The 25,979-nt window shown below is 44.3% G+C and overlaps 4 protein-coding genes across 4 annotated transcripts; 3 read left to right on the top strand and 1 right to left on the bottom strand.

Moving 5' to 3' along the window:
- The first annotated feature begins 409 nt into the window (after positions 1 to 409).
- On the top strand, positions 410 to 3,112 carry LOC127778396 (ninja-family protein Os07g0602900). The gene is made up of 2 exons (XM_052304993.1): positions 410 to 1,381; positions 2,413 to 3,112. The coding sequence occupies exons 1-2, from the start codon at positions 862 to 864 to the stop codon at positions 2,844 to 2,846; spliced, it is 954 nt and encodes a 317-aa protein (XP_052160953.1). The 5' UTR covers positions 410 to 861; the 3' UTR covers positions 2,847 to 3,112.
- A 3,774-nt stretch (positions 3,113 to 6,886) lies between these two features.
- On the top strand, positions 6,887 to 8,632 carry LOC127780129 (glycerophosphodiester phosphodiesterase GDPD6-like). The gene is made up of 4 exons (XM_052307091.1): positions 6,887 to 6,973; positions 7,045 to 7,416; positions 7,509 to 8,080; positions 8,245 to 8,632. Exons 1-4 carry the CDS (start codon positions 6,961 to 6,963, stop codon positions 8,419 to 8,421), a joined length of 1,134 nt encoding a protein of 377 aa, XP_052163051.1. The 5' UTR covers positions 6,887 to 6,960; the 3' UTR covers positions 8,422 to 8,632.
- Positions 8,633 to 11,901: 3,269 nt separating this feature from the next.
- LOC127779762 (LRR receptor-like serine/threonine-protein kinase RPK2) lies at positions 11,902 to 15,653 on the bottom strand. Its single transcript, XM_052306662.1, has one exon. The coding sequence runs from the start codon at positions 15,425 to 15,427 to the stop codon at positions 12,173 to 12,175; it is 3,255 nt and encodes a 1,084-aa protein (XP_052162622.1). The 5' UTR covers positions 15,428 to 15,653; the 3' UTR covers positions 11,902 to 12,172.
- A 6,656-nt stretch (positions 15,654 to 22,309) lies between these two features.
- On the top strand, positions 22,310 to 25,543 carry LOC127778712 (glycine-rich RNA-binding protein 3, mitochondrial-like). Its single transcript, XM_052305334.1, has 5 exons — positions 22,310 to 22,431; positions 22,711 to 22,850; positions 22,942 to 23,010; positions 23,125 to 23,231; positions 24,095 to 25,543. The coding sequence occupies exons 2-5, from the start codon at positions 22,742 to 22,744 to the stop codon at positions 25,148 to 25,150; spliced, it is 1,341 nt and encodes a 446-aa protein (XP_052161294.1). The 5' UTR covers positions 22,310 to 22,431; positions 22,711 to 22,741; the 3' UTR covers positions 25,151 to 25,543.
- The last annotated feature ends 436 nt before the right edge of the window (positions 25,544 to 25,979 follow it).

Here is a 25,979-nt window from a genome sequence, read left to right as displayed (position 1 = left end):
AAAGTATTAAATTAACCAATGCGACTAATATATTATATATAAATACTTATCACATATAAATATATTTATTCGTAACCATGAATCATTGTAGCATAAAAAAAATTGCTAGAACATAAAATATATTTAGTATGAGCAATGAAACCACCACCCAAGGGAACCGGTTGCACGGAATAATCCAGAACGTGTCAGGCCAAAGGGCCCCCTACGGTCCTTCGACACGTCACGCTTTTTTATTTGTACCGGTCCCCACAACACCCAAGCCGAGCCGACCCTCCCAACCCCGGCTCGGCTCGGCTCGTCGCGATCCAACACGTGTCCCCTACCCACGACACGTGGCAACCCGCCATGCGCCCTTACTCCTACAGTTCCCCCGTATTCCCTTTTTTTTTTCTCCCATTATATTTTTTTTCTCACGATTTTTTTTCTCGGGTTAATGGCGGAGCAAAGAGATTAGACTGGACACGAAGGCCTCCCTCTCCTCACCTCCATTCTCTCTGCTTCCTCTTCCTCCTCTCCGCGTAGAGAGATCTGGTTGCTCCATCGAATTCTGCTCGTTCGGTCGTTTTCTTGCGTCCTCGTCGTGTTCGCCATCGATTTCCGTGGGAGATTCAGAGGCGGCGAGGGCGGCGGAGGAGGAGGTTTCTTGCTCGTTTCTTGGGTTGCGCTTCGTGCTGGAGTAATGTCTACTAGTGCTCTGCATTTGGAGCTCGTTGGTTGCGTGTTCTTGGGAGAATTCGAGGCATGGGCGAGGTGGTGTTGAGGGATTTTGGTGGTGTGTTGGAGAGATTGGGAGACGGCGAAGGATTATCATCTGCTTGTTGCTGGTTTGATAGCTGAATTCTTGGTTGTTTTTTTGGTGCCATGGCGGCGTCGAGGGATTTCTTGGGCGGGTTCGGCGGGGAGGTGGGCGGCGCGGCGGTGGCGGGGGAGAAGGGCGGCGGCGAGTCCGACGAGATCGAGCTCAGCTTGGGGCTGTCGCTGGGCGGCTGCTTCGGCGCCGACCTGGCGAGGGAGTTCAAGAAGCCGAGGCTGGTGAGGTCGTCGTCCATCGCGTCAATCTGCTCGCTGCCCGGCGGCGGCGGCGGCGGCGCGGGCGGCGACGACGTGGCCACCGCGGCGCCGGCGCCGGCGCCGCTGATGCGGACCAGCTCGCTCCCCACGGAGACCGAGGAGGAGCGGTGGCGCCGCCGCGAGATGCAGAGCCTGAAGCGGCTCGAGGCCAAGCGCAAGCGCCTCGAGCGCCGCAACTCCATGAACTCCGGCAGGTCCGCCGGCGGCGGCGGCCGGGACGACGGCCAGGACGCGATGTACCCCACCGGGTTCCAGCTCCGGCGATCCGTCGTGTCGCAGGGGAGCACCTCGTCGTGCATGCCAGAGCAAGGTACATGTGATACTGTTACTTTTCATGGTTCCATTTTTTTTTTGCTAGAAAACTCCATTTGCTACTGAATTAATTAGACTTTAATCTCCACTGCTCTAGCTGGATTTTTTTTTTATTTTTGAGCGAAAGATTGTAGCTGAACTATTCCATTAGCTTTGCTGGTCGATAGCTATTGATGGTTCATTCAGGATTTCAGGTTGGTGTGCATGATGTGTTGTTTGTGCTTGTGCTAAGCACTAAGTTTGGGGCTTTGGGCCCCCTTGGAACCTAAATTTGGTAAAGACAGTTTAGCCCAGAAATTTCACATGAAACAGTTTAGTTTCATTAGGAATTTCACAAGGAAATTTTCAAAGGTCAAACGGGATTGATTGCTATGTTTGGTAGGATTTGCATGGGCAGGGATCGATCTCCTAAATTTTTAGGTAAGGAAAGATTGTGTTTTGGGTTGCAGTTATGTACGATGAAATTTGAGCAGACACGAGCCTGTCAGGTGCTTTTGCAGTTTTGCCGTTTTGCCGTTTTCCACTACTGATCAGTATTCTTGTTATGTTGAAGGCCCTTTTACAGTGAAATGGGAAGCATGTTGAGCGATTAGCTGATGAGTGCTTTTGCAATTAGAAACTCAAAAATAGAGAGTTCTTTATGGAGAAAAAAGTTTGGTGCTTTTACACATAGATTTTTTTTTTTGCTAGAATGTATCTTATGATTGATATCGTTCATGGAATTCGTTGGGCTGTGGTGTTGTTAGTAGATGCTACAGTCCACAGAGATTCCTTTTTTGGGATGGCCCTTACTTATAAGCATGGCCATTAGGTAGCATAAAAGAATGATTAATTATCTAGACTAATCATTGTCCAAGCTGGTGTTATGAATTACGATTCAATGCCTTTGACATTGCTCGAGCTCGAGCCATGAAAATTTGCCTGAAAAGAACTGAAATTCATTTCCATTAGCATTTGACGCAAGTGTAAATTATCTCCATTTGAATCTGCAAAAATGTGACGATTTGCCGCTTTCCTTTTGGCGCGCAGGTGTTGGTGTTAGTGCTGAAGCCATGGACACATCATCTTCAGACAATGCTAGTTGTCAAAACAAACCCCTTCCCCCGACGGCGTCGTCGGGCGGCGGCGGAGGAGGGAGGCCGCCGGCGAACGGCAGCATGAAGGAGCAGCCGCCGCTGCGGACGCTCCGGTCGCTGACGATGCGGACGACGAGCACCGGCGACCTGAGGAAGAGCATGATGGAGGACATGCCGATGGTGTCGTCCAGGGTGGATGGCCCCAATGGCCGGAAGATCGACGGGTTCCTGTACAAGTACAGGAAAGGCGAGGAGGTGAGGATCGTGTGCGTCTGCCACGGCAACTTCCTGACGCCGGCGGAGTTCGTGAAGCACGCCGGCGGCGGCGACGTCACCAACCCGCTCAGGCACATCGTCGTCAACCCCTCGCCGTCGGTGTTCTTGTGATCGTGCTCTCGCAGGCAGGTGCACCTTAGTTGTCATCAGATCGCTCTCTCTCTCTCTTTTGATCTTCTCTTTCACTTTTTTTTTTCACATCTGAATTTCTTGGTAATATCATTAGCTTTTTTATGATATGTTAATTAGCCGTCCCCTGGATTTCCATGAGTTGAAAGGAAATGCAGGGCCTGAGCTGTTTACTTACTGTAAGTTAAGGGAGTGAACAAATTTGAGAGAATTTGTCATCATCAGCTCAAAAATGTCCTGAATCCAAATTGGATGTTGGTTCAGCCGTGGAGGTACCCAACTCTGCAGTTTTCAGATGAGCAAAAGCTCATAGCACATTAGAAACCGGTCTTGTACAAACATGGAATCACCTCTGGCCTAGAAACTTGGGCCTTATTTTGAAATGAAAGAATTTTAAAAGATTTTGCGGAGATTGAACTAATTCTTGTGATTATCTCATGATTTTTGTAATGTTCGAAAGAAGAACTACTTTTGTTTATAAAATAGAAGCTCCATCGGTTGTCAAAGCTAAAATATGAACTTTCAAACATAATTTTGAAGTCGATTTGAAGGTATTTTCAACGTAGTTTCTTTTTCAGTATTGGCTTTTAGACTGTTAAGAACACACATATAAAAAAGTTTTACCTGTAAATTATTTTTTTCTAATAAACCGTTTTGTACTTATTAGGGAATATAAGCAACGGATGAGGACCTAGAATTGGTTTTTTAAACATACCTGTCATCGCATAAAAAAACTTAATCCTAATTAAAACCTGAACATATGTGTGTCTAAATTTGTATTTAGGATTGTTTTATTCTTTTTAACGGAGTAGTACGTAGAATCTCCATATAAGTCTACATAGGTGAATGTGAACACACACTTATATGAATGTGGGTCTCATTGTTCACCCAATGAATTATAAGCCGTTGTTAAAATTTGAATTTTAAAACTTGATTCTAAAATTGATTTTGATGTTTTTCTAATGTAGTTTCTTTCAGTATTGGCTTTTAAATTGCAAAGAACAAATATATTGAAAGTTTTATCTATAAATTATTTTTCTAATTATCAATAAGCTGCTACTACTTATAATAAATCATGGGTAACCGATTGGATCCTGTGTTTATACCGTGTTTTTAAGATATATGACTAGGTTTTGTTGCGTAGCTTCGATACAGTAATAATATCTAACGAAATTGTTGTAAAAATACTTGCAAAGAAGAATATTATCCACGTGTTTAAATTATAAAAAGAATTATGGAGTGTTTAGGAATACTACTGGTAAGTAGGACCTCTCACATGGCACGGTTCTTTTTCAGGTTTTTCTTCTTTTGTTTGTGAGTAAAGAGAGCTAAGCCAACCATAGACGGACTCTTGTGCAACGCAGCAGCAAAACGTGTCCCTAATGATTGATTTGCTGGTTTGATCTGAGCGCGGCAGCGTGACCCATCATCCGCTACCGGACGCATCGCATCAGCAGCAGCATCTAAACAAAATCTTGGAAAACGTTGTTGGTGATATTTATTTTTCTTCCTCCCCGAACTCGCTGGAAACCTGCAGCGTGTATGCGCCTGAGTGCCTCTCCCCACAGTGTTAGCGCGATCACTCGATGGTTTTGTGCGCTCTGACGCGCGACCACCTGCACGACTTACAGCCACACACATAACTAGGGAATTACTTCAGAAAAACGTCACAATTATTTTTATAAAAAACTTTAAATATAAATACAGTATAGTTATAATGTAACTACTAAAAAAACGCGTGGCAAAAGCCACGTATGGTATAATGAGCCTAGGCCATTGGGCCTAGTGGGGTAACAAATGAATATATACTTTCAGTTAATTACAGGCTTATTTTCTCTGATGTTTTGGGTTTTAAATAAATTTATATTTCACATTATAAAATGTTTGGATTTTGAATAAATTCATATATGGATCAATGTATGTGTATAAAATGTTTGAGGTTTTGAATAAATTTCTGTTTCATACTATAAGACGTACGTTGTGGGTTTTAAATAAATTTATACATGGATCAATATATGTGTTTCAAATATATGTCTAAATTTATATGAACATTAGTGAATCTAGACGGGATATTGAAGAGCTTAAATACAAGGAAAGTAAAAATTAATCGAAGCTGTGCGTACAAAGTAGGGAGTATGGACTACTGAATGTGCCAATTCATGCATCGACCATCATGCACCGGATGTTTGCATGCTACAGCCTATATGTATGGTTAATATCTCGTTTCATCCAGCATCTTCTTGTGCCATTGCACGGCCTGCTAAACCATGTTCCATGGACCCAATTGCTCCATTGATACATTCGTGAAGAAGCTTCTGGAAGAAACTCCATCCGGTGGCCAGTGCACGCACGCACGCAAGAGCATTTCTAGATCTTTGCACGCGCACGCGCAAGATCTTTTCGTCAAGTCTCTTCCGCGAAACCGGTGTTGCCACGTGGAACCATTCTCTTTGCGATCTTTTGCATCGAATTTGTATTATAATATGTCTCTTTTAACAGTTTATGCGTTATCAGCACATTTTAGTAGCAACTCATACATTGGCACTGCACTGGTATTTAAAGTGCCAATAGATTAGTACTCACTCCGTTCCAAAATAAGTGCAGTTTTGCACTATTTACGTTCAACGTTTGACCGTTCGTCTTATTTGAAATTTTTTTATGATTAGTACGTTTATTGCTATTAGATGTTAAAACATAAATAGTACTTTATGTGTGACTAAATATTTTTAAATTTTTCACAAAATTTTCAAATAAGACGGACGGTCAAACGTTGGGCACGGATATCCATGGCTGCCCTTATTTTGGGACGGAGGTAGTAATACCTCTATCTTAAAAATGTACTTCCTCCGTAAAAAAAAAGTAAATCTAGAACTGAATGTGAAATATTAGAGTACAATAAATCTGGACAGGGGTATGTCTAGATTCGTAGTATTAGAATGTGTCATATATAATAGTATATTGATTTTTTATGGGACGGATGGAGTAGTCATTTTTTTTAGGTAGACACAAATATTAATAAAGTTGGTAGAAATAACTGGAGAAATTTTGTGAGTGGTTGAAAATAGTAAGTGGGTGAGGTAATTAAATGGAGAATGGTTGTGATTAGTCGAGATGAGAGGATAGGTGGAAAAATAGCTTCATTTTCGGGACAAGCTACTGTGCTAAAAGTAGTTACATATTGAGACGGAGGAAATATGCATATTTCAGTTTCAAAACGAAATGCCTATTTATCTCGCTGCATATGATGATAAAAGTATATGTAAAGAATGTTCGCTCAAATACATATAATCTTGCATTTAAGCACGCATCATCGCATGTACAAATGCGAGTGTGTGTTTTCCTGTGCCGAATGTTATGGCGTTGCCATAAGTGATGGAACCAGCAATGCCGTTGAGTCTAGACGCCAATGAATATTTGTTAGTCATTCGCACAATATTTAAGAAGCAATCTGAGTAATTGATAGCGACACGGCTATCCAACCAGTCCAGGAACTAGCTACGCCACTGTACTACACATGTATTCCCTCTGTCTTTAAATATAAGAGATGTACAATGAATCTGAATCCTATAATGTGTCACATCCCATCAATATTTCTTATATTTAGAGACAGAGGGAGTAGTAGCTTTTATCGTCTGTCAGCCCGCATTCAAAACTTTAATCTCGATACTTAATTGTCTGCCTTAGACGACGTCCGCAGACTACCACTCAACAAGAGTCGTTGATATATAAAACGACGGGCTATGTGTTTCATATGTCACGGATCGGTCGTGGAATTTGACGGAAACTGTTGAACAGTGAGCTTGGGCCAAAATAAATGCGTGAAACATTCCTAACAAATGGGCTCATGGGCTCGTTCAAACTGGCTTTGTTCGAGCCTAATGGGCTAAATAATCCGAGGCCCAACACACATGTACTCGTGGATTCCGTAGTCGTTGTCATCAGTAGTCTAACGATTTTGCTAGTCTAAACCTACTTTCTATTGGAATATTCCCCGCAACACCGCTCCGTACTCCTTATATATAGCATCACTCCATCAGCGTCGATCGATCGATCGATCCATACCTCGCCGGCGGCGACGACGACGACGACGAGATCGATGGCCTCTCCGTGTACGTGCAACCCTCGAACGATCTCCGGCGACGTGCGTTCGCTGTCCTAACGTGTGTTGCGTTGCGTGCAGGGGTGGCGATGATGGTGCTTGTCTGGTGCGCGGCGAGCGGCGGCGGCGTCGCGGCGGCGCGGCCGTTGGTCGGTGGAGGAGGAGCGGTGGGGACGCCGAAGGCGCCGCTGCAGACGTCGCGGCCGTTCAACATCGCGCACCGGGGGTCGAACGGCGAGCTCCCCGAGGAGACGGCGGCGGCGTACATGCGCGCCATCGACGAGGGCGCCGACTTCATCGAGGCCGACGTGACGGCGACCAAGGACGGCCACCTCGTCTGCTTCCACGACACCACCCTCGACGCCACCACCGACGTCGCCGACCACCCCGAGTTCGCCTCCCGCCGTCGCACCCTCGAGGTCCAGTGGACCAACGTCACCGGCTTCTTCATCAGTAAGCCGCCCGCCACGCCATTGACGATCTCTCTCGCCTCGCCGCCGCCGCCGCCATCATCGAATGTCTCATCGTTGTCGAATGTTCTGCAGCCGATTTCACCCTGGCCGAGCTCAAGACGCTGAGATCCAAGCAGAGGTACGCGTTCCGGGACAGGTCCTACAACGGCGGCGAGTCGTCGCGGATCATCACGTTCGACGAGTTCATCGACATCGCGGCGGGCGCGGCGTCGAGGGTGGTGGGCATCTACCCGGAGATCAAGAACCCGGTGTTCGTCAACCGGCAGGTGCGGTGGCGCGACGGCAAGAAGTTCGAGGACAAGTTCGTGGCGGCGCTCAAGCGTCGCGGCTACGGCGGCCGGTACAGGTCGCCGGCGTGGGCGGCGCGGCCGGTGTTCATCCAGTCGTTCGCCCCGACGTCGCTCGTCTACGCCGCCGGCCTCACCGACTCCCCCATGGTGCTCCTCGTCGACGACACCACGGTGCGCACCGAGGACACGAGCCAGTCCTACGACGAGGTGACCTCGGACGAACACCTCGACTACATGAGGGAGTACGTCGTCGGCGTCGGGCCGTGGAAGGACACGGTGGTGCCGCCGACGACGGACAACAAGCTGGCGGCGCCGACGGACCTCGTCGCGAGGGCGCACGCCAGGGGCTTGCAGGTAGGGCTGGGCTTATCCGCGAACCTCTTATAGACAAAATTAGCGTGTAACCGACGGGTTTGACTTACGGGTTAACTATTAATTTAACATGACACGAAAACTCATAAATTATCATTTATTTGATTTATAAGTGAACTCATGGGTCGGTCCGTTTGCATCCCTAGGTTCACCCCTACACGTACCGGAACGAGAACCAGTTCCTGCACTTCAACTTCCGGCAGGATCCGTACGCCGAGTACGACTACTGGATCAACGACGTCGGCGTCGACGGCCTCTTCACCGACTTTCCGGCGAGCCTCCGCCGCTACCAGGAGTGGACCACCGCCGGGAGGAAGGGCTGATTGATCGATCTTCTCTTTGCTAGGATTATTCTAGGCATGGCGACGATGATATAAAATGCATTGATCATTAGTTCATTATTATGTGGAATTCTGTTAAGATATTAATTAGTATATGAAAGTCAAATTTCTTTTCACTCATTTGACCATTTTGAGAGTGTATTTTGTGTTTGAGAAAGTACGAATAAAAAAGGATTTTGAATTTTCTTTTGCTTTTTTTAGAAGAATAATTGGAATAAATAGAATTATCCACTCTACGAGAATGAAACTCTTTTTATGCATAATGTTCTTATTTTAACATATACTACCTCCGTTCCTTTTTATATGACGTTGGGGTAGCATATGTTTTGATTATGTTATTTGTCCAGCTAGTTTTTTCTTCGCCAAATTGCCCCAAGCTTTTATGCGCCAATACAATTTTCAGATGTTCCCTATGCGCCAATACAATTTTCAGATGTTCCCTATTTAGGTTATCGTTTAAGTATGATTTTTAATACAATTTTCAGATGTTCCCTATGCGCCAATACAATTTTTAGATGTTCCCTATTTAGGTTATCGTTTAAGTATGATTTTTACAACTTTATTAGAAGCAAAGATGTTTACGATTTTGTATTGCCGCTATATGGTCCCATTGCTGGAATAATTTTGCTGCAGCTTACGAGAATTTGTGTGCAAATTAATGGCCAATTGGCTATCACTAAGATATGAGGGGGTAGAAAGAAGAGGGTAACTCAAATGTTTTCACATCCAATAGAGCAACAAAATTCAGTTCACGATCCATTGATTCCGGATAGAATTAGATATAGTTGAGACGATTCAAAGCAGGAAGAATGTGGGGGTGGGGGTTTATCCTAGCCTTTTGTGCTCAGTCTCACACCCATGGAAACATGGGCTTATTATATTTGTGGTTTATACATGCAAAGCGCACCGAATTTTATTTATTTTTATTAGTCCGCATAAGGACTACATTTATGACGCCATATGTAAGTACGTTTAATTTAATTTTTGATGGTAACTTATATAGTTTCACTATAATTATATTATAATTTTTAGAACTTATGTTATAACTTTTAATACTTACAATCTAATTGTCTTTACTTGAATCCTTAAAAAAACACCAACGCAAATCAACATATCAAGGAAAAAAAAACAAGAGATAAAGAAACGTATAAATACACAACGAGCAAGCAACATTGGCGAGGATAAATTAAGCCCACTTCCCTTTTAGCAAATGTTTATTTCTTTTAACTACGTGTGAATAAAAAAGCTCACTCATTTTCAATTCAAGTTAGACTAGAATAAATTCTATATATGAAAATTTTATAAATAACAACTTTATACATAGAAAATTTATATTAAACTTTTGTATATAAAAACTTTCTATGTAGAGAAACATTTACATAAAGTCTTCGGCATAAAAATTTTATCCATATAAATATTCGGCATAGAAACTTTATACATAAAAACATTTGATATAGAAACTTTATACATAAAAATATTCAAATTAAATAAAAAGAAAAAACTTGATTGTGGGCCATGCATTCAACCCAAAAGGAAAAAGGCCGAGCCCAAAAAGATAAACTTAATGTGTTCAGCCCATTAAAAACGTCAAACAAGCCCCACAAGCAATATTGCCAAAAAGGAAAAAAAAAACATAATTGGCCAAAAAAAAAAAACAACGCCAACAAAATAGCACGCGCAATAGCCTTTTTGACACAAAAGGACTTTCGAGAAATGTGTGGTGACATTTTTCTTTGATATATTACCGTGCTGTATTTTCTATACTATCGAAGTATCCACGTGTTGGAAATACTTTTGTACTGCAGTACTTCTGTGCCTTAGGTTGGGCAGTTGATAGTACATCACCTTCAGCGACATGCCTACATGAAGAAATTGGCATGATACAAACAAGAACCACTCGATTCGGCAGCAGAACACATAATCCAGTTGCATAGACAGCATAGTAGTCAAAGATTGCCTTTTCTTTTCTTTTTCTTTTTTTGTTCACTTCATGCTAATTTGGTTCATATTACTAAGATCTCAACTGGTTCTACAGTCATTGGCAAATTTACAAGAATTACTTATCACTAACTAAAAGTAATATCAGCGCAATATCAAACAAAAAAACAAATCGTGGATCGTTACTAAACCATCGTGGATCTCATAATGTTCATGATGACAATTCTATTTTAATTTTTACATCTTCATGCATGGTATGATCTTTTACTTGATACTATGTCTTTTTTTTTTTTTGCTGGAGCTGGAGCAATGTTTGGTTGATGCTACTGTGCCGCCCTATACATATGCTTGGATCAGATCTTGCCTAGCCATAACCAGGATAGTTGCAGCAACTGAAAAACCTGTCACTAAGATGATCCCTAAAGATGTTTATGATTTTACAACAACATTAGAAAGAAAGATGTTTATGATTTTACATTGGCACTGGATTCCTGAACTATTTTGCTGCAGTCACTAAGATGAGGGGTAGAATTAACAGGTTAACTCAATTTTTTTTCAGATTCACGACCAATCACTGAGTAGCACAGTATAATTTTTACTTGTTCCAGCAACAAAATTCAGCTCACGATCCATTGATTCCGGATAGAATTAGTTATGGTTGAGGCGATTCAAAGCAGGAAGAACATGGTTATCCTTAGCCTTTTTGCGCTGGTGCCTGCCAACTCACTTCCAAACACATGAATATACATACGTGAGCGGGCAAGACTATCAGGAATCCAGGCGATCGTGAACTGGAAAGTGAAAGCACGAGTGCCAAATACAGACAGAAAAAGAACAACTGAAACTCATAAGTGGATGAGAACCCCTGGAAAATGGAAAATTCAGAAGCCGCACATGGTCCTGTCTCTGATGAACTGATGGTATCATGATCTGCTGTGTTTCATTTTTCACTTGCTGAAGCTAAAATTATGCAAGGTAATATTCTTGCACATTTTTCAATCCTTTCCATGAGATGTGTGTTTACAGAAAGAGAATTCCCCAAATAAGGCCCGAAAGTTAAATATGTCAGCTTCATGCTGAAAAACCATTTACCTTTCTTGCCAGAGAAGGTACTAGTACAAATTAGCAACAGCAAAAATATGGTAATACCAGAAACGAACAAAAATGGTACAATCTTTGAGATAATGAAGATAACTAAGGCACGACTCTGATCTGGATATCTCTCTCACGCAAAAAGAAAGTAAGACCGAAGAATGACTGGATCATATATGCTGGTCAGTGTTTAGAGACATGCATGTCTATCTATGCGCTCGACCAATTAATCGCTGGCATGAAAATTTTAACTCTGCGTACAAGCTCAGCAGAAAACAACAATGCAAATGATGGGAATATACAAGTAGATATATGACAAGCGCTGCAGGGAATCATGACACATGCTTGCCATGTATTGATATTGCATCACGTTTGAGATTACCACATACTGTATACTATCCCAAAGGTAAATAACAGGAGAACAAATCAGGCAAACTTAAATGAACTAGATGTTCGTTCTTTTAAAGGGAAGTAACAAAGAAGCACAAGTCAGGCAAACCTAAATGAAATCTTTGAAATTAAGGTTGTTAATTTACATCTGCTCTTCTTATCTGCAGATACATTAGTGAGCAATTCAGTGAAAACTGTATTATACAGAGCTGGCATCTACAAGATAAATCTAGTCAAACAGATGATTAGGAAAAAAAATCACCAAGGGCCACAAGTTACGGCTATCTTTACCTTCTACAAGTTGAATGTGTAATCATCGGTGTTCTCGGATTGGTGGCTGAAGTTGCTTTAGCCGTTGAACGACCTGCTTCATAGTTGGTCGTACAGAGAGTGAATCAACAGTGCACATCACTGCTAAATGCAATGTCTCTACTAAGTCATCATGCGGACCCACATCCCACAGGCCATCAATAAAGAATTCACGAGCGCGGCCTTGACGAAGAAGCATGCAAGCCCAAGCAACTATGTTAAACCCATTACCATAAGGAGAAAATGACGGATCCAAGGCTTTCTTGTCTGATATTAACTCCATCAGTACAACACCATAGCTATACACATCGGCTTTATCTGAAACACGGCATGTCATAGCATATTCTGGAGCAACATATCCAAAAGTCCCAGCTACACCAGTGGTTGCATGGGTTTCTGAATTTCCCAAGAGCCTTGCCAGTCCGAAGTCTGAGAGATAAGCATTATACTCGGTGTCCAACAAAATGTTGCTTGGTTTCACATCACGGTGAAGGATACGAGGAACACAAGTATCATGCAGATAAGCAAGTGCTTTTGCAATGTCCAAAGCAATCTTGTGGAGCATCTTCCAGTCAACAGGTCTCTTTGATCTCTCCTGAATAAACCTCTCAAGATTTCCTCCAGGCAAGTAGTTATATATGAGAAACATTTCAGACTCACCAAGATGGTATCCTACTAAGGTAACCAGGTTTGGATGCCTTAATCTCCCCAGAGTTTTAATCTCAGCATGAAACTGTTGAACACCTTGGAATCTCCCAACAGAGAGCCTCTTTATAGCTACCAACACTCCAGGTGAAATTTCAGCTTTATAAGTGGCTCCAAAGCCCCCACTTCCAATGCAATTGCTCGCATTGAAACTCCCAGTTGCTCGAACAACAGTCTCATAAGTGATTGGCACTCCGATGTCTTGGAAAGTTATAACTTCTCTTCTTCGAGATGAGTGACCTGACATTCGGGGAGCACACTTCCTTGTGTAAATAAAGAGCACAATCAGAGCAAGAAGGACAGAAACAATGGCCGTTGCAGAAGTTATCGAAGCTATTTCAATTGCATTGAATGAATTGCTTCCTCCTTGATTCTGTGAATCCGCAGATGATGTATCATTATAGTCATTGGAGTTCAAACCACGGCCCTGCTGTGCAGCTGATGGGACAGCCAGGGTATACATATGACATGATTGTAATAAAGGATTCCCAATAACGCTATCACACCGAACTGTGTTGCTATTTGCTGGCACTGGACCAGACAAATTGTTAAATGACAAGTTGAACATGGTAAGTGACATTGATTTAGCGAATGCAGAAGGTATCTTCCCGGTAAGTTTATTGTTGTCAAGGAGTAGGGCAGTGAGATTTCTCAAATCAGCAAGGGCACCAGGGATCTCTCCTGTGAGGAGGTTTGAGGACAGGTCCAGAACCTTCAGAGAGTGCAGCTGATTAATCTCGGTTGGAATGGTACCATTGAGAAAGTTATGGCCCAAAGAGAGGCGCTCTAAGTTTGGCAGGTTCTTCACGGAAGTAGGAATTTCACCACCAAGATGGTTCCTACTCAAATCCAAGCTGATAAGATAATTCAATTGCCCGATACTTGTTGGTATCAAACCAGAGAGCTGATTACCAGCAACACCAAGAACGACTAGAGAGCTGCACAATGAGCCAATCTCGACTGGAATCCCGCCAGTTATCAAGTTGTTGCTGACGTCCACAATGAAACCCCTTGAGCTGTTGCACTTGCTGAATAGGTCAGGTTGCAACTGTCCAGCAATATTGTTCCCATCAGCCAGAAAAGCATAGGACCCTTGCATCCCCAGTTTATCCGCAGCAAGCGGCAACGATTTCACTGGTCCAGTAAAATTGTTCTGGGCAAAACTGTGGTAACTAGTCAAATCCGTGCCCAAGACAAATGAGGACGAACGAAATCCAGCAAGCGCCTGATATGAAAAAAAGGAAGAATACTCTGACACCAAGTCGTCAAATGGGAGCTGAGATGAAGAGCATCCCTTTTGCTCGAACACTGGCATTGCGCCAGAGAACCGGTTTCCACTGACATCAAATACATCCATGCAAGGCACTGTGAGTGATGGATCAATGGCACCTGTCAACTTGTTTGAGCTCAGATTCAAGAACTTTAGATGGCTGCATTCCACCAGCCCATTAGGAATACCGCCGGAGAACAAATTCTCCCCCAAATTGATCATCTCCAAGCTCTGGCAAGCGCTCCAATTACGTGGCAACTCCCCCTCCAGTGTAGCCCTCGGCGCCCACAGCACCCTCAGCTTCGGCAACGCGACAACAGCATCTGGTATTCCTCCTTGGAAGTAGTTAAAATCATCGACATCCCCATAATCCGACGAATTCGACCCACCAATCGGCGTATACGGATTGGACAGCACGAGTACCGACAGCTCAACGCAACCACCAAGCTCAGCTGGCACAGACCCGCTCAAACTGTTCCTCGACACATCCAACGCCCGCAAATTCCTTAGCCGGCCAATCTCCGGCGGGATGACGTCATCCAACAGGTTGGAGGACAGCAAAAGCGCCTCCAGCTTACTGCAGTTCCCCAAGCTCCGTGGGATGCCACCGACGAGCAGGTTGCCGGAGAGGTCAAGGTACTGCAGGCTGCGGCACCCAGCGCCGCCGAGCTCGTCGGGGATGGCGCCGCCGAGGCGGTTGGAGGCCAGAGACAGGCGGCGCAGCCCCGGGAGCGCGCCGAGCGAGGCGGGCACGGAGCCGTTGAGCTGATTGTAGGAGAGGTCCAGCGTCTGGAGCCCCGCGCAGGCCAGCGCGGGCGGGATCTCCCCCTGGAGGCGGTTTCCGGAGAGGTCGAGCACGAGGAGGCGGCGGAGCGACCAGATCGCGGCGGGGAGCTGGCCGGAGAGCGCGTGGGAAGGGAGCGCCAGCACGCGGAGCCCCCGCAGCGCCGCCACCGCCGGGGACAGCGCCCCCGCGAGGCGGCGGCCCGGGGAGGACGAGACGTTGAGCGCCACGACCTCGCCGTTGCCGCCGCACGACACCCCGGGCCAGGCGCAGTGGTCGGGCGACGCCGCCGTCGTCCACCCCCGGAGCAACCCCCCCGGGTCGGAGGCCACCCCCGCCTTGAACCTCAGCAGCGCCTCCCTCTCACCACCACCACCGGCGTCGGCCGCGGCGGCAGCAGCAGCGAGCAGCAGGAGGAGGAAGAGAGTGAGTAGGGTTTGGGTGGTGAGGGTGGCCATGGGGAGAAGAGGAGGCGGCGGCGGCGGGGGCCGCCGTCGCATTGGGGTGGGGGCAGTGGGTGGTGGGAGCTAGCTAGGTCCGCGGCGGCGGTGGCCGGCGGCGAGGGTGGGGGTTAGGGTGGGCTTTTGCGGCGGGGACCTCGGGGAGGGAGGAGTTTTGCGGTTTGAACCCTCGCGTGGTGGTGGTGGTGGTGGCGGCGGCGGCGTGGTGGTAGCTTGGTTTGGAAGCTTTGGGTGGGCATGTGATGTGGGAGGTGAGCGAGCGGAGTTGGGGTTGGGGCACAGTGTGGGGAGTGTGGTTTGGCAGGGAAGGGCTCCGGTTAGTGTCAAATTGCACGGCGGCGCGATGGGTAATGGGATTTTTTTTTTTTTTTTGGCTTCGCCGTTCGTTAGATTGGCACTGTGGGGGCTTTCTGAAAAACATCTTCGTTTCGTTATACAAAGGCCTATTCTTTTCTCCAATAAAAGTTGGATTAAATTTTAAATACTCGTGATACGCTTTTTAAACTGCTAAATGGTGTGTTTCGTACGAAAACTTTCTATATGAAAGTTGTTCCAAAATATTAGATTAGTCTATTTTTCAAGTTTGGAATAATTAAAACTCAATTAATTACACGTTATTATAACCTCGTTTTACGTGAAACACTTAATCTTCATCTTCATCTTCAGGAAATTCAAACACCACCTTTGGTTATCTTGTTTTGATAGAAAATGGTGAGTCGTTTCGAGACGAAGGGAGTAGATTTTTTTTCTTATTTGGCATTCTAGTATTCGCTTTCTTTTAATATCTTTTGCATGTCCTTACGTAAAGTAGATTAAACCTCGTCTTTACAGTATGAAAATCTAGTTCATAAGGATTATCATCTATGACCCATAAAAATTACACATCGCTTGTGTTGCACATTGCGCTCCGATGTCTCGACGTATTTATCTATAATATTTATCACTGCCACCTCTATTGGCCTTCTAATGGTGATGGGTTATTGATGAACTTTGTAATGTAGTATCAACATTTCATCCATTGTCCAATGTCTTGCCAAAATTGGAGAAGATGGGTGAGCAATGTATTATAGTAGAAACAACACAAATAATATTTGGTTAAAAGGAATGTAATGCTCACACGATGTGCATTGCCCGAACCACATGTTATGATGGGCCCCTTGGCACTTTCCAGCGTGGAGCCACGTATTCTTACCAAAGTCTATAGATATATGATAAAACGATAGGAGTCTTACCATTCAAGGGCTGGATTGATTTGGCCCGCATATTTAATTGTACTTAACTGGACCACTCAATAAGTATACCATTTGTGGTAGGAAACAAGATCGACATGATTAATAGTAAGTAGCAAACATGCCGGCCTTATTAGAGACGGAGAAGCCACATAGAGGTGACAAGAGGCCTGGCCTCCCTCAAACTTGGTAAAATTGCACTATGTTTAATGTAGCTTTTGTAAAAATGTAAAAGATTAGTATTGTGAGCCCCCACGACAAAAGAAAAATAGTGATTTTCGCTCTGCCTCTACTTATTGTACGCTTCAATGCCGAATGGATCCCTATCATACCTCCACTGCAGACAACCTACTAAGTAACATTTTGGTGCAACAAACAGTATTTATGGAATTTTCTATGGTAATAGTATTTATTTTAAAAAATCCAAAGCACAAGACTTCAAGCAAAAAAGGTCTGAAATTCGAATCATCTACTTTCCCTCCGGTTATTGAAGAAAAAACTTACTTTCCCTCCAAAAAGCCATGCACACGAGTGATATAATTTTCATTTGGCAAATATAGTGATTTCTTAATGAGAGGATGCATTTTACAGATGTTATTACTGTGAGTGACCTTTTTCATTTACTGTCAAATTTATGCCATATAAATGAAGAGTTAGATTGGAGTAGGAGTAAGTTTTGACCATATATAGCTAAAAAATACTTACTAAAATACCAAAGATAACAATTATTGTGAAAAAAAAACTAATAATGAGGTAGCAATGAAACCATGTTTGTCACTCTATATTAGTTACCTAGAGGACGAACAGAGGAGCTTGTAGAAACGACTCAAAATGGGGATGAGAGCGCGGAAATTTCCTTGAAAAGGATTATCATATCACTTGAGAGTGACACGATATGGTATCTACTATATTGGTTTTAAAATAAGTAAAATTTTCAACCATCACACACATATCAATAGAAAACAAAGGACTATAATATCCATACCTTATCAAATCTCAATACAATTATTTGTCACGTTGTCTACTACCAATACAATTATCTCCTACTTTCACAAAATCCAATACAATGATTACTCTAAAAATAAACTTAGGGACTGAAGAAGTAGTCTGTAACCAATAATATTACAAGTATATCACCATAACTCCTATAGACGAGTCTATCCGTAATTACTTGTATTTGTTGGAAAACGGCAACAGAAATATACTAATGCCTAAACACCGAAAACTACGATATATTTAACTATTTGCTACTCTTATGAGTGGCAATTAAAATTTATCCCTTAACCCATATCTGTTATAGATCATGAGTGGTAAATTTTTAATTACCACATCTTAAAAGTAGCAAATAGTTAAATGCCCAAAAATGACTATTTTCATCACGGCTTCCTTCCCAGGTCCCAACGTGCTCGGACGACTCAAAATCCCACCAAACAGCGGAAAAAACCACACGCTCCCGGACTGGTTTGGACTGGTTTCGCAAATACGGCGAACGCGACGCACCCAGCCGCAAACCGGCCCCCCCCCCCCCCCCCCCCCCCGGGGCGCCGGCCGCCACCCCACCGCGTGCAAATCCCGCGAGAAAGGCGGGTGTGAAACGCGAAAAGGCCCCCCCCCCCCCCCCCCAACCCAACCCAACCCAAACCCCCCACACGCCTTCGCTTTCCCCTCTACGGCCACCGCTTTCTCTCTCTTTCTTTCTTTCCACTGTCCCCTTTCGCGGCCCCGCCCGCCCACAAAAACTCGTAAAAAAAACCCCCACAAACACGTACACCCGCGCCCCCCGCACCCGCCATCCCCACCGTCCGCTCCCCAATCCCGCGGCTCGCCTCGCCCCAGGCCCCGCTCCCGCGTACGTACGGAGTACGTGTGCGTGGCCACGCACGGGACGGGGATGGTGGTGGTGGTGCGCGCGTGGCCCCGTTGCTTTCCGCGACGGAGGAAGGGACCCGCGTGGCAGCGGGGGGGAGTTTGGGGCGGTCAAACGGTCGGAGAAGCGAGAAGCGATGGGTGGATTGGTGGCGTACGCGTGGAAGGATGCGGATAGCGAGAGCGGCGGCGGCGCGTGCGAAGGTTGGCTGGTTGGGCAGGGCAGCATGCACGCTGGGCTCTCTCTCTCGTCTCGCCTCGCTGCCGAGACGACGCAGGCGCGAGCGCGAGCGCGAGGCGTAGTAGTGTGTTGTTGTTGCCGTTGTTGCGTGTTGGTGTTAGGCCACACGTGCTGGGAGCCGAGATCTCGGTGCGGCGCGCGTCGTGGAGTCGACGAGACGACACGAGACGCGGTGGTGTAGTAGTACTAGTAGCTCTCGTGCGGTGGTGTCGCGCGGCGGGCGTGCTGGATGGGTCGCGTTTTGTTTTTGTGGAGTACGTAACTTTTTGGGGGGAGTTAGGTGACCTGTTTTGTCGTTGTTTGTGGAGAGAAACGATAAGACGGCCTGGCGTTGCATACTGATACTCTCTCCTTCCCTAAATAAATATACAATGCTGTTAATTTTTTTAAACATGTTTAACTATTTATTTTATTTAAATTTTTTTTAAAATGTTATTAAAAAAATAAGTAGTAGCATATTTAACGATAAATCAAATGATAGAAAAATAATTAATAATTACTTAAATTTTTTTATTAAGATAACAGTTAAATATATTTAAAAAAATTGACGATGTTAAATATTTAGTGAAGGACGGAGTACTTGCTAAGCTTTGGCCAGGGCCGGCCCTGGCCCTATGCAGCCGAGGCGACCGCCGGGGGGCCTATGATGGTGGGGGGCAAATACCTAATACTAGAGTATAGTATTTCATCTGATGTTGAGATCAATGATTTTTATTCAGAGTTAAAGGCGTTACAAGTGAGTTTGCCAGATTCTTTGATGTACGCGCCTGAGATTCTGAAGTTTGTTATGGATGCAGATTTCTATCCACATGTTTTAGTTGCCTATCGAATTCTCTTAACCGTACCTGTAACGGTAGCTTCAGGTGAAAGAAGCTTCTCAAAATTGAAGTTGTTGAAGAATTATTTGAGATCAACTATGTCGCAAGAAAGGTTAAATGGCTTGGCTATGTGCTCAATCGAGAATGATATCTTGGACACTATTGATCTTAATACCGTTCTCGATGATTTTGCATCAAGAAATGTCCGAAAAAGTATCTTTTCATGGGAAGGAATGGATATGATGGATTTCTAATCTTCATTAAGTTAATAAATAATGATATTAGTGCTAAGTTACAAATATATTGTTATTTTGGTCGGCTTTATTTCTTGATAATTATCAGACATGTTAAATTTAATATATGATGTATTTTACAAGTAAAATTAGCGTTTATATATATCATAAAATTTTATATATAACTTAGAAGACCCATCACGATGAGTCTGTCTAGGGCCATTAAAATTATAGGACCGGCCCTGGCTTTGGCATGCACGATCGGTCGATTGCTTGCTTGCTTGGCGGGCTTTGGAAGTTTGGAGTAAAGAAGAGAGACGGCGCAGAGGCAAAGTGGTGGTGAGCAGCAGCCACGAACGGGAGGAAAAGAAAAGAGAAAGTGGTCGTCTTTTTTTTTTTTTATTCTTTACTCTACGAGCATATCAATAAGTTCCTGTTGCCCAAGCATATCAGGAACAGTGACTTCCTTAATTGCCATCGAGAAAACAACACAGCGCGGCGGTCGCCCCGATTGCGGGTACGCCCGATAAAATTCAATATGTAGTACTATAGCAGGTTTTCAATACAGGAGTAGTACAGTTTTTTATCGTTAAACACATTTTTTTTTCATACTTCCTCTATCTCATTAAAAAAATTAATCGTATATCCATATTTATCATTAGAATTAGATTTTTTTTAGACAATTTTTTTTTCATACTTCCTCTATCGCATTAAAAAGATTAATCGTATATCCATATTTATCATTAGAATTAGATTTTTTTTAGACAGGGAGAGTGCATACTATGCTCATGAATATCTTAGGCCTTGTTTAGTTCCCAAAAAGTTTTTCCCAAAAACATCAAATCGAATCTTTAGACACATGCATGAAGCATTAAATATAGATTAAAAGAAAAAACTAATTGCACAGTTAGGGGAAAAATCGCGAGATGAAACTTTTGAGCCTAAGTAGTCCATGATTAGCCATAAGTGCTATAATAACTCACATGTACTAATAATTATGCTCAAAAGATTCGTCTCACGGTTTTCAGGTGAGTTATGAAATTTGTTTTTTCATTCGTGTCCGAAAATCCCTTCCGAGTTCCGATATCTGGTCAAACATCCGATGTAACACCCAAAAATTTTCTTTTCGCGAACTAAACAGGCCCTTAGTAGCATATAGTGTTATCGTGTTTGGATGAGAGCAAATTTTATAACAGAATGACTGGTATCTCTAATTGTATTCTCATTATCAACTAGAGTTACAGAGTAGCATATATAATACATTGTCTCTAATACATTAGCTTTAATACAATATAAGTTTTTATTTTATTCACTTTCATCTAATCCATTGCTACCCTTCTCTTTTTTTCCCTCCCTTATATTTGTGAATATGATGTCTTTTTCATGTGGGGTGACTCATTCTCTCTTTTTACTTTTTTTTGCCTATCTCTATGTGCCATCTCGAGGCTAGTATACAAGCATGGATGGAATGGTCATATTTTAAATTAGATGAATGGGATGATATATTTCTAGTGTTCTAAAAATCAACTATAGACATCAACTTAGCGTCAGGCGAATAGTAGCCGTCACGACTTACCCCTAGTCGGCAAGTTAAGGCGGGAGATTTGTCTCGACAGGCACTAAGGCCATGTGGGTGTGTAGTAGGCAACAAAATGAGTAGGCGTTTCATCGGGAAGGAAGAGATCACGAGGAGGCGAGAAAAGAGAGGAAAAATCAAGAGGATGGAATGATTAGGGTTGAAAAGGAAAGGGGAATCATACGACTCCGATTTAACGGTAATATATCAACTCTATTGGCCCATGAAAGCCAATAACAAGGATTATACTAGGGTTTTGTTTCTTTCCTGTTCACAGTTTACCTTTGCCTTTCTCATTCTCCTAGCAATAGACGACATGCTATGGTGGTTGTGCACAGTGCACGTCAACGAAAAGATCTGGCTTGGTGCCCTACTTTTTCTCTCTCTCTCCCTCGCTTTCTTCCTCCTCTCTCTGCTCTCGCCTTCTTACCATCTCACATTCCTTAAGGCCCCCTTCATTTTGCTCTATCTCAAATGGTCGTTGGCGCTAAATAGGGTTAGGCGCTAGTTGACGCTTTCTTGAATCATATATACTCTAAAATTATTGGGGCATATAATTTTTTTTTCAATATTATTTAGTCTCTCGTTGATGTTGTACCCTAAATAAACAAAATTCATCAAATCATGCCCTAGGATGTCAATTCTTACTATATCTTTACTTCAAAGGTCCATACACTGGCCCGACAATTGTAATTTATCAATAAAAATACAATTCAATGGAGTTTTTTTTGAAAGCTTTAAAATGGGTGAAGTAAATCTATTTTATTTTCTCGGAAACGAGTACCCTCTTCCCCTGTGTGAAGGAAAGAAAAAAAAGAATAATATCAGAAATATTTGCTTTACTTGGGCCATAATCGAAACATCGAATACAATGGGAGCGGATACCGGCCCAACGTAAAAAAAAAAAGAAAAAAAGAAGAAGAAGTCCACACCTCTCCCTTTTTCCGTGCAAAGGGTTTAGCGATCCGGAGCAGCAGGTGAGGCTGCGTGGGGTTTCTCTCGTCGTCCCCGCCGCGCCGCCGCCGCCGCATCCTCCGGGTGGGTTGCCGCCGCCGTCGGTCACCGATCCTCCCAGTCGAGGTGAGCACCTACCGTCTCCCCTCCCCTCCCTCTCGATTCTCCGGTCTTCCTCCCCACCCACCCAAATACCCAATCCTCCCAGCAGTTTTGCCATCTCGCCATCGACGTGATCTGACGAGCGAGGCTCAGGGGAAGAGCAGAACAGCCTTCCTCCCTCCCCGACTCGATTCGCTGCTCCTCCTCTCCTCCGGTCTGATGCATGTGGGAGGACAGTGGGAATGTTCTTTCTTCTCTTTCTTTATACAAATTTTGCCATAATATAATTATCTGCGTTTATAGTGCTTGAACCAAACGCCGCCTTGGTTGAGCGATGGCTTTCGCTGGTAGAGTTGTGAATGCGCTCAGGAGGACTTCGGTCTCGTCCAACCCGTCGCTGCTCCAGGCAGTAAGATGCATGTCCTCAAAGCTTTTCGTTGGAGGTATGTTCCAAATTTGGATAATCGAACGCACGTTTCTGATGCCATTGATCGAAATATCCGATGTCATTTTGATCTACATGTGATTTTGTAGGACTTTCGTATGCCACAGACGACACCACCCTCAAGGATGTGTTTTCTCACTACGGCGATGTTCTTGAAGGTTTGCTTGTCTGATTACTATACGACTCACACACTGATTTTTATGGCTTGTATTTACTTGAAAGCATGTCGGGTGAGTAGTTAATGCTTTCTGTTTTCTTTGGATTGGATTCAGCTAGGATCATCATTGATAGGGACACAGGAAAGTCAAAAGGGTATGGATTTATAACTTACACATCAAGCGAGGAAGCTGCGGCTGCCGTTACTGCCATGGATGGCAAGGTGATCTTTCAGATAATATGGCTTTGTGTCTGTTTGCTTTCTGCTATATATACTGTGCATTAGCATTACCTCAACTGTAAAGCAATTCAAGACTTTAAGATGCGTACATTCACTTGAGGAATAACTTGTTCATCCCTCAAGCTTCAACAAATAGCTTGATTTTCGCTGCTATCTTTTTCAAGGCACTTGGCAAGTGCTGAAATCATGTATACTTATCATTTTTTTTGTTTTATTTGGTCAGAAGAGGCAACACAATTAAGCTATCGCTATCCCAAGCAATATTGAGTTTTGCAATTAATTAATCTCAAAAAGTAAAATGTTAATTGGCACTAAACCACTAACCCACCCACTGAATACTACTGCATTTAGCCTCTCTGGGTACATTTGAAATTTTTTGATGATTGCCATGTTTAGATTTCAGCTGACCATGTTATCAAATTGTTTTCCTTTTAGCATATATCGTACTAAAACGGTTCTATTTACGTGCGGGATGTATAAGAAATGGGCTTAGTTGACCCTGATATGCTAGAGTCAGGACTCTTGGACACTAAAGCATTATTGCTGAGTCCACCTCCAATGATCCATGGACAATACCAGAGCTACAAAATAGTTCAGCTGTAAATCATCTGCACATTAGAGTGTGTCTATTTATGAGATAAATGTTTTAAATATTTAGAGTGTTTGTATTTCTTTAATATTTGACAGGATACAAATCATCATAATTGAACTACAAATTTGTTTTGGTAGTCTGCTTTGTTGAGACTTCATTCCTAGGTAGATTATTGATGTTATAAGGGTATATTGTTTTTCAAACATAATATTCGTCTTTTGTTGTAAATATTAAACACTTCCCCTGATTTTAGGATCTTCAAGGACGAATTGTAAGGGTCAGCACCGCCAATGACCGTGCTGGTGGAATACGTGGAGGTGGTGGATTTGGCGCTGGTGGTTATGGAAGTGGCGGTGGATATAGCAGTGGTGGTGGATATGGTACTGGTGAGTATGGCAGAGGTGGTGGATATGCTGGCAATGGTGGATACGGTGGCAGGGCTTCTGAATATGGTGGTTATGGTGCTGGGGGATACAGCAGTAGTGGAGGCTATAATGCTACCAGTGTTCCTCATGGAAATGCTGGTGGCTACGGTAGCTCTGGTGTGTCCCATGGAAATGCTGGTGACTACAGAAGCTCTGATGTTTACAATACTACCAACACCTATGGCTCTGGCAACTTCAGCCATAGTGGTCAGTCCGGTGGCAGCTTCGGTGGAAACAACGGTGGAATTAGTGGTGGACGATTTGGTGCCGCCGGTAGCAGCAACCTCCACAACTCTGCCAACTTCAGCCATGGTGGTCAGTCCAGTGATGGTGGCAGCAACGGCGGCAACTCTGCTAGCAACTTTGGCCAAGGTGGTGGCTTTGGTGAAAACAGTGGTGGATATAACAGCGGACAATTTGGTGCCGCGGGTCACAGCAATGGCGGCTACTCTGCTAGCAACTTCAGTAATGCTAGCTTTGGTGCAAACAGTAGTGTATTTAGCAGTGGACAATCTGGTGCCACCGGTCGCAACAACGGTGGCAACTCGGCCAGCAACTTCAGCCTCGGTGGCAGCTTTGGTGCAAACAATGGTGGAATTAGCAGTGGACAATTTGGTGCCGTGGGTCACAGCAATGGAGGCTACTCTACCAGCAACTTCAGCCGTGGTAACGGCTTTGGTGCAAACAGTGGTGGATCCAGCAATGGACAATATGGTGCCGCGCATGGCAACAACGGCAGCAACTTCAGCCACGGTGGCGGCTTTGGTGCAAACAATGGTGGGTATAGCAGCGGACAATTTGATGTTGCGGGTGTTGGAAATATGGTCATAAATCGGCATATTTTAATCCAAAATGTTAAAACAATAATCAGTGAGAACATGTAACAGTAGCAAACTATCATGCGCATCATGAATATCAGGAACAAGAGCATAGCAGTAATGCAGTAGCATGCTAAAGGCATCATGAATATCAGGAACAGGAACAAAGCAGTAGAGCGCTAACAGCAGGATCAGCAGGAACAGGAGAAGGATATACCCCGAGAATGGCCCTCCGCTGGATTGTGAGGCAGAATTGCCTCCGTTGGTGTTGTTGTTCGCGGCACCGGCTCCAGGCGCACCACCTCCGGCTCCAGCTGCAGGTGTGCCATCTCCTCCAGCAGCTCCGGCTCGAGGCGCAGACATGGCGATGGCGAGGACGAGCAGTCGTGCGGGAAGCACTCCCCGAAAACCTGATCACCCGCCTACCCGGTGCAGATCTCAGGCGAAGGTGTGGTTCCGGAGGCCCTGCTCCTTCCGATCTCTCGTGCGCGCAAGCGATCAGAAGCGAGGAGAGCAGCACAGGCGTGGAGGAGGAGGAACTAACACCCGGGAAGGAAGGAAGAGGAGAAGGAACTAACACCCGGGAAGGAAGGAAGCGAATCGTTCTGATCGGACTCACGGCAGTCGTGGGAACGTGGGTTAGTGGTTGCAAAAGAGTAGCGACGTGACGCACGCACGCCAGCCAGCCACGGCCTCGGCCCGGCCCGGCGCGCACGCGCGCGTGTGGCTTTCCGACTCCCACCTCAACCAATCAACAGGGAGCCTCCAATAACTCCCTATTTAGGTTGAGATATTCCTCGCTTAAATCCTGAGGTGGTATTATTATCCTTAACACTTATTATGGGCCTTTGAGATTTAATAGAATATACTGGGCCTAGACCAATTATTCTAACAA

The sequence above is a fragment of the Oryza glaberrima genome, chromosome 7 (genome assembly GCF_000147395.1).
Source record: "Oryza glaberrima chromosome 7, OglaRS2, whole genome shotgun sequence".
NCBI classification, from domain to species: domain Eukaryota; kingdom Viridiplantae; phylum Streptophyta; class Magnoliopsida; order Poales; family Poaceae; genus Oryza; species Oryza glaberrima.
The sequence above is the reverse complement of the archived record's forward strand: the minus strand, read 5'-3'. Positions and strand labels throughout refer to the sequence as shown.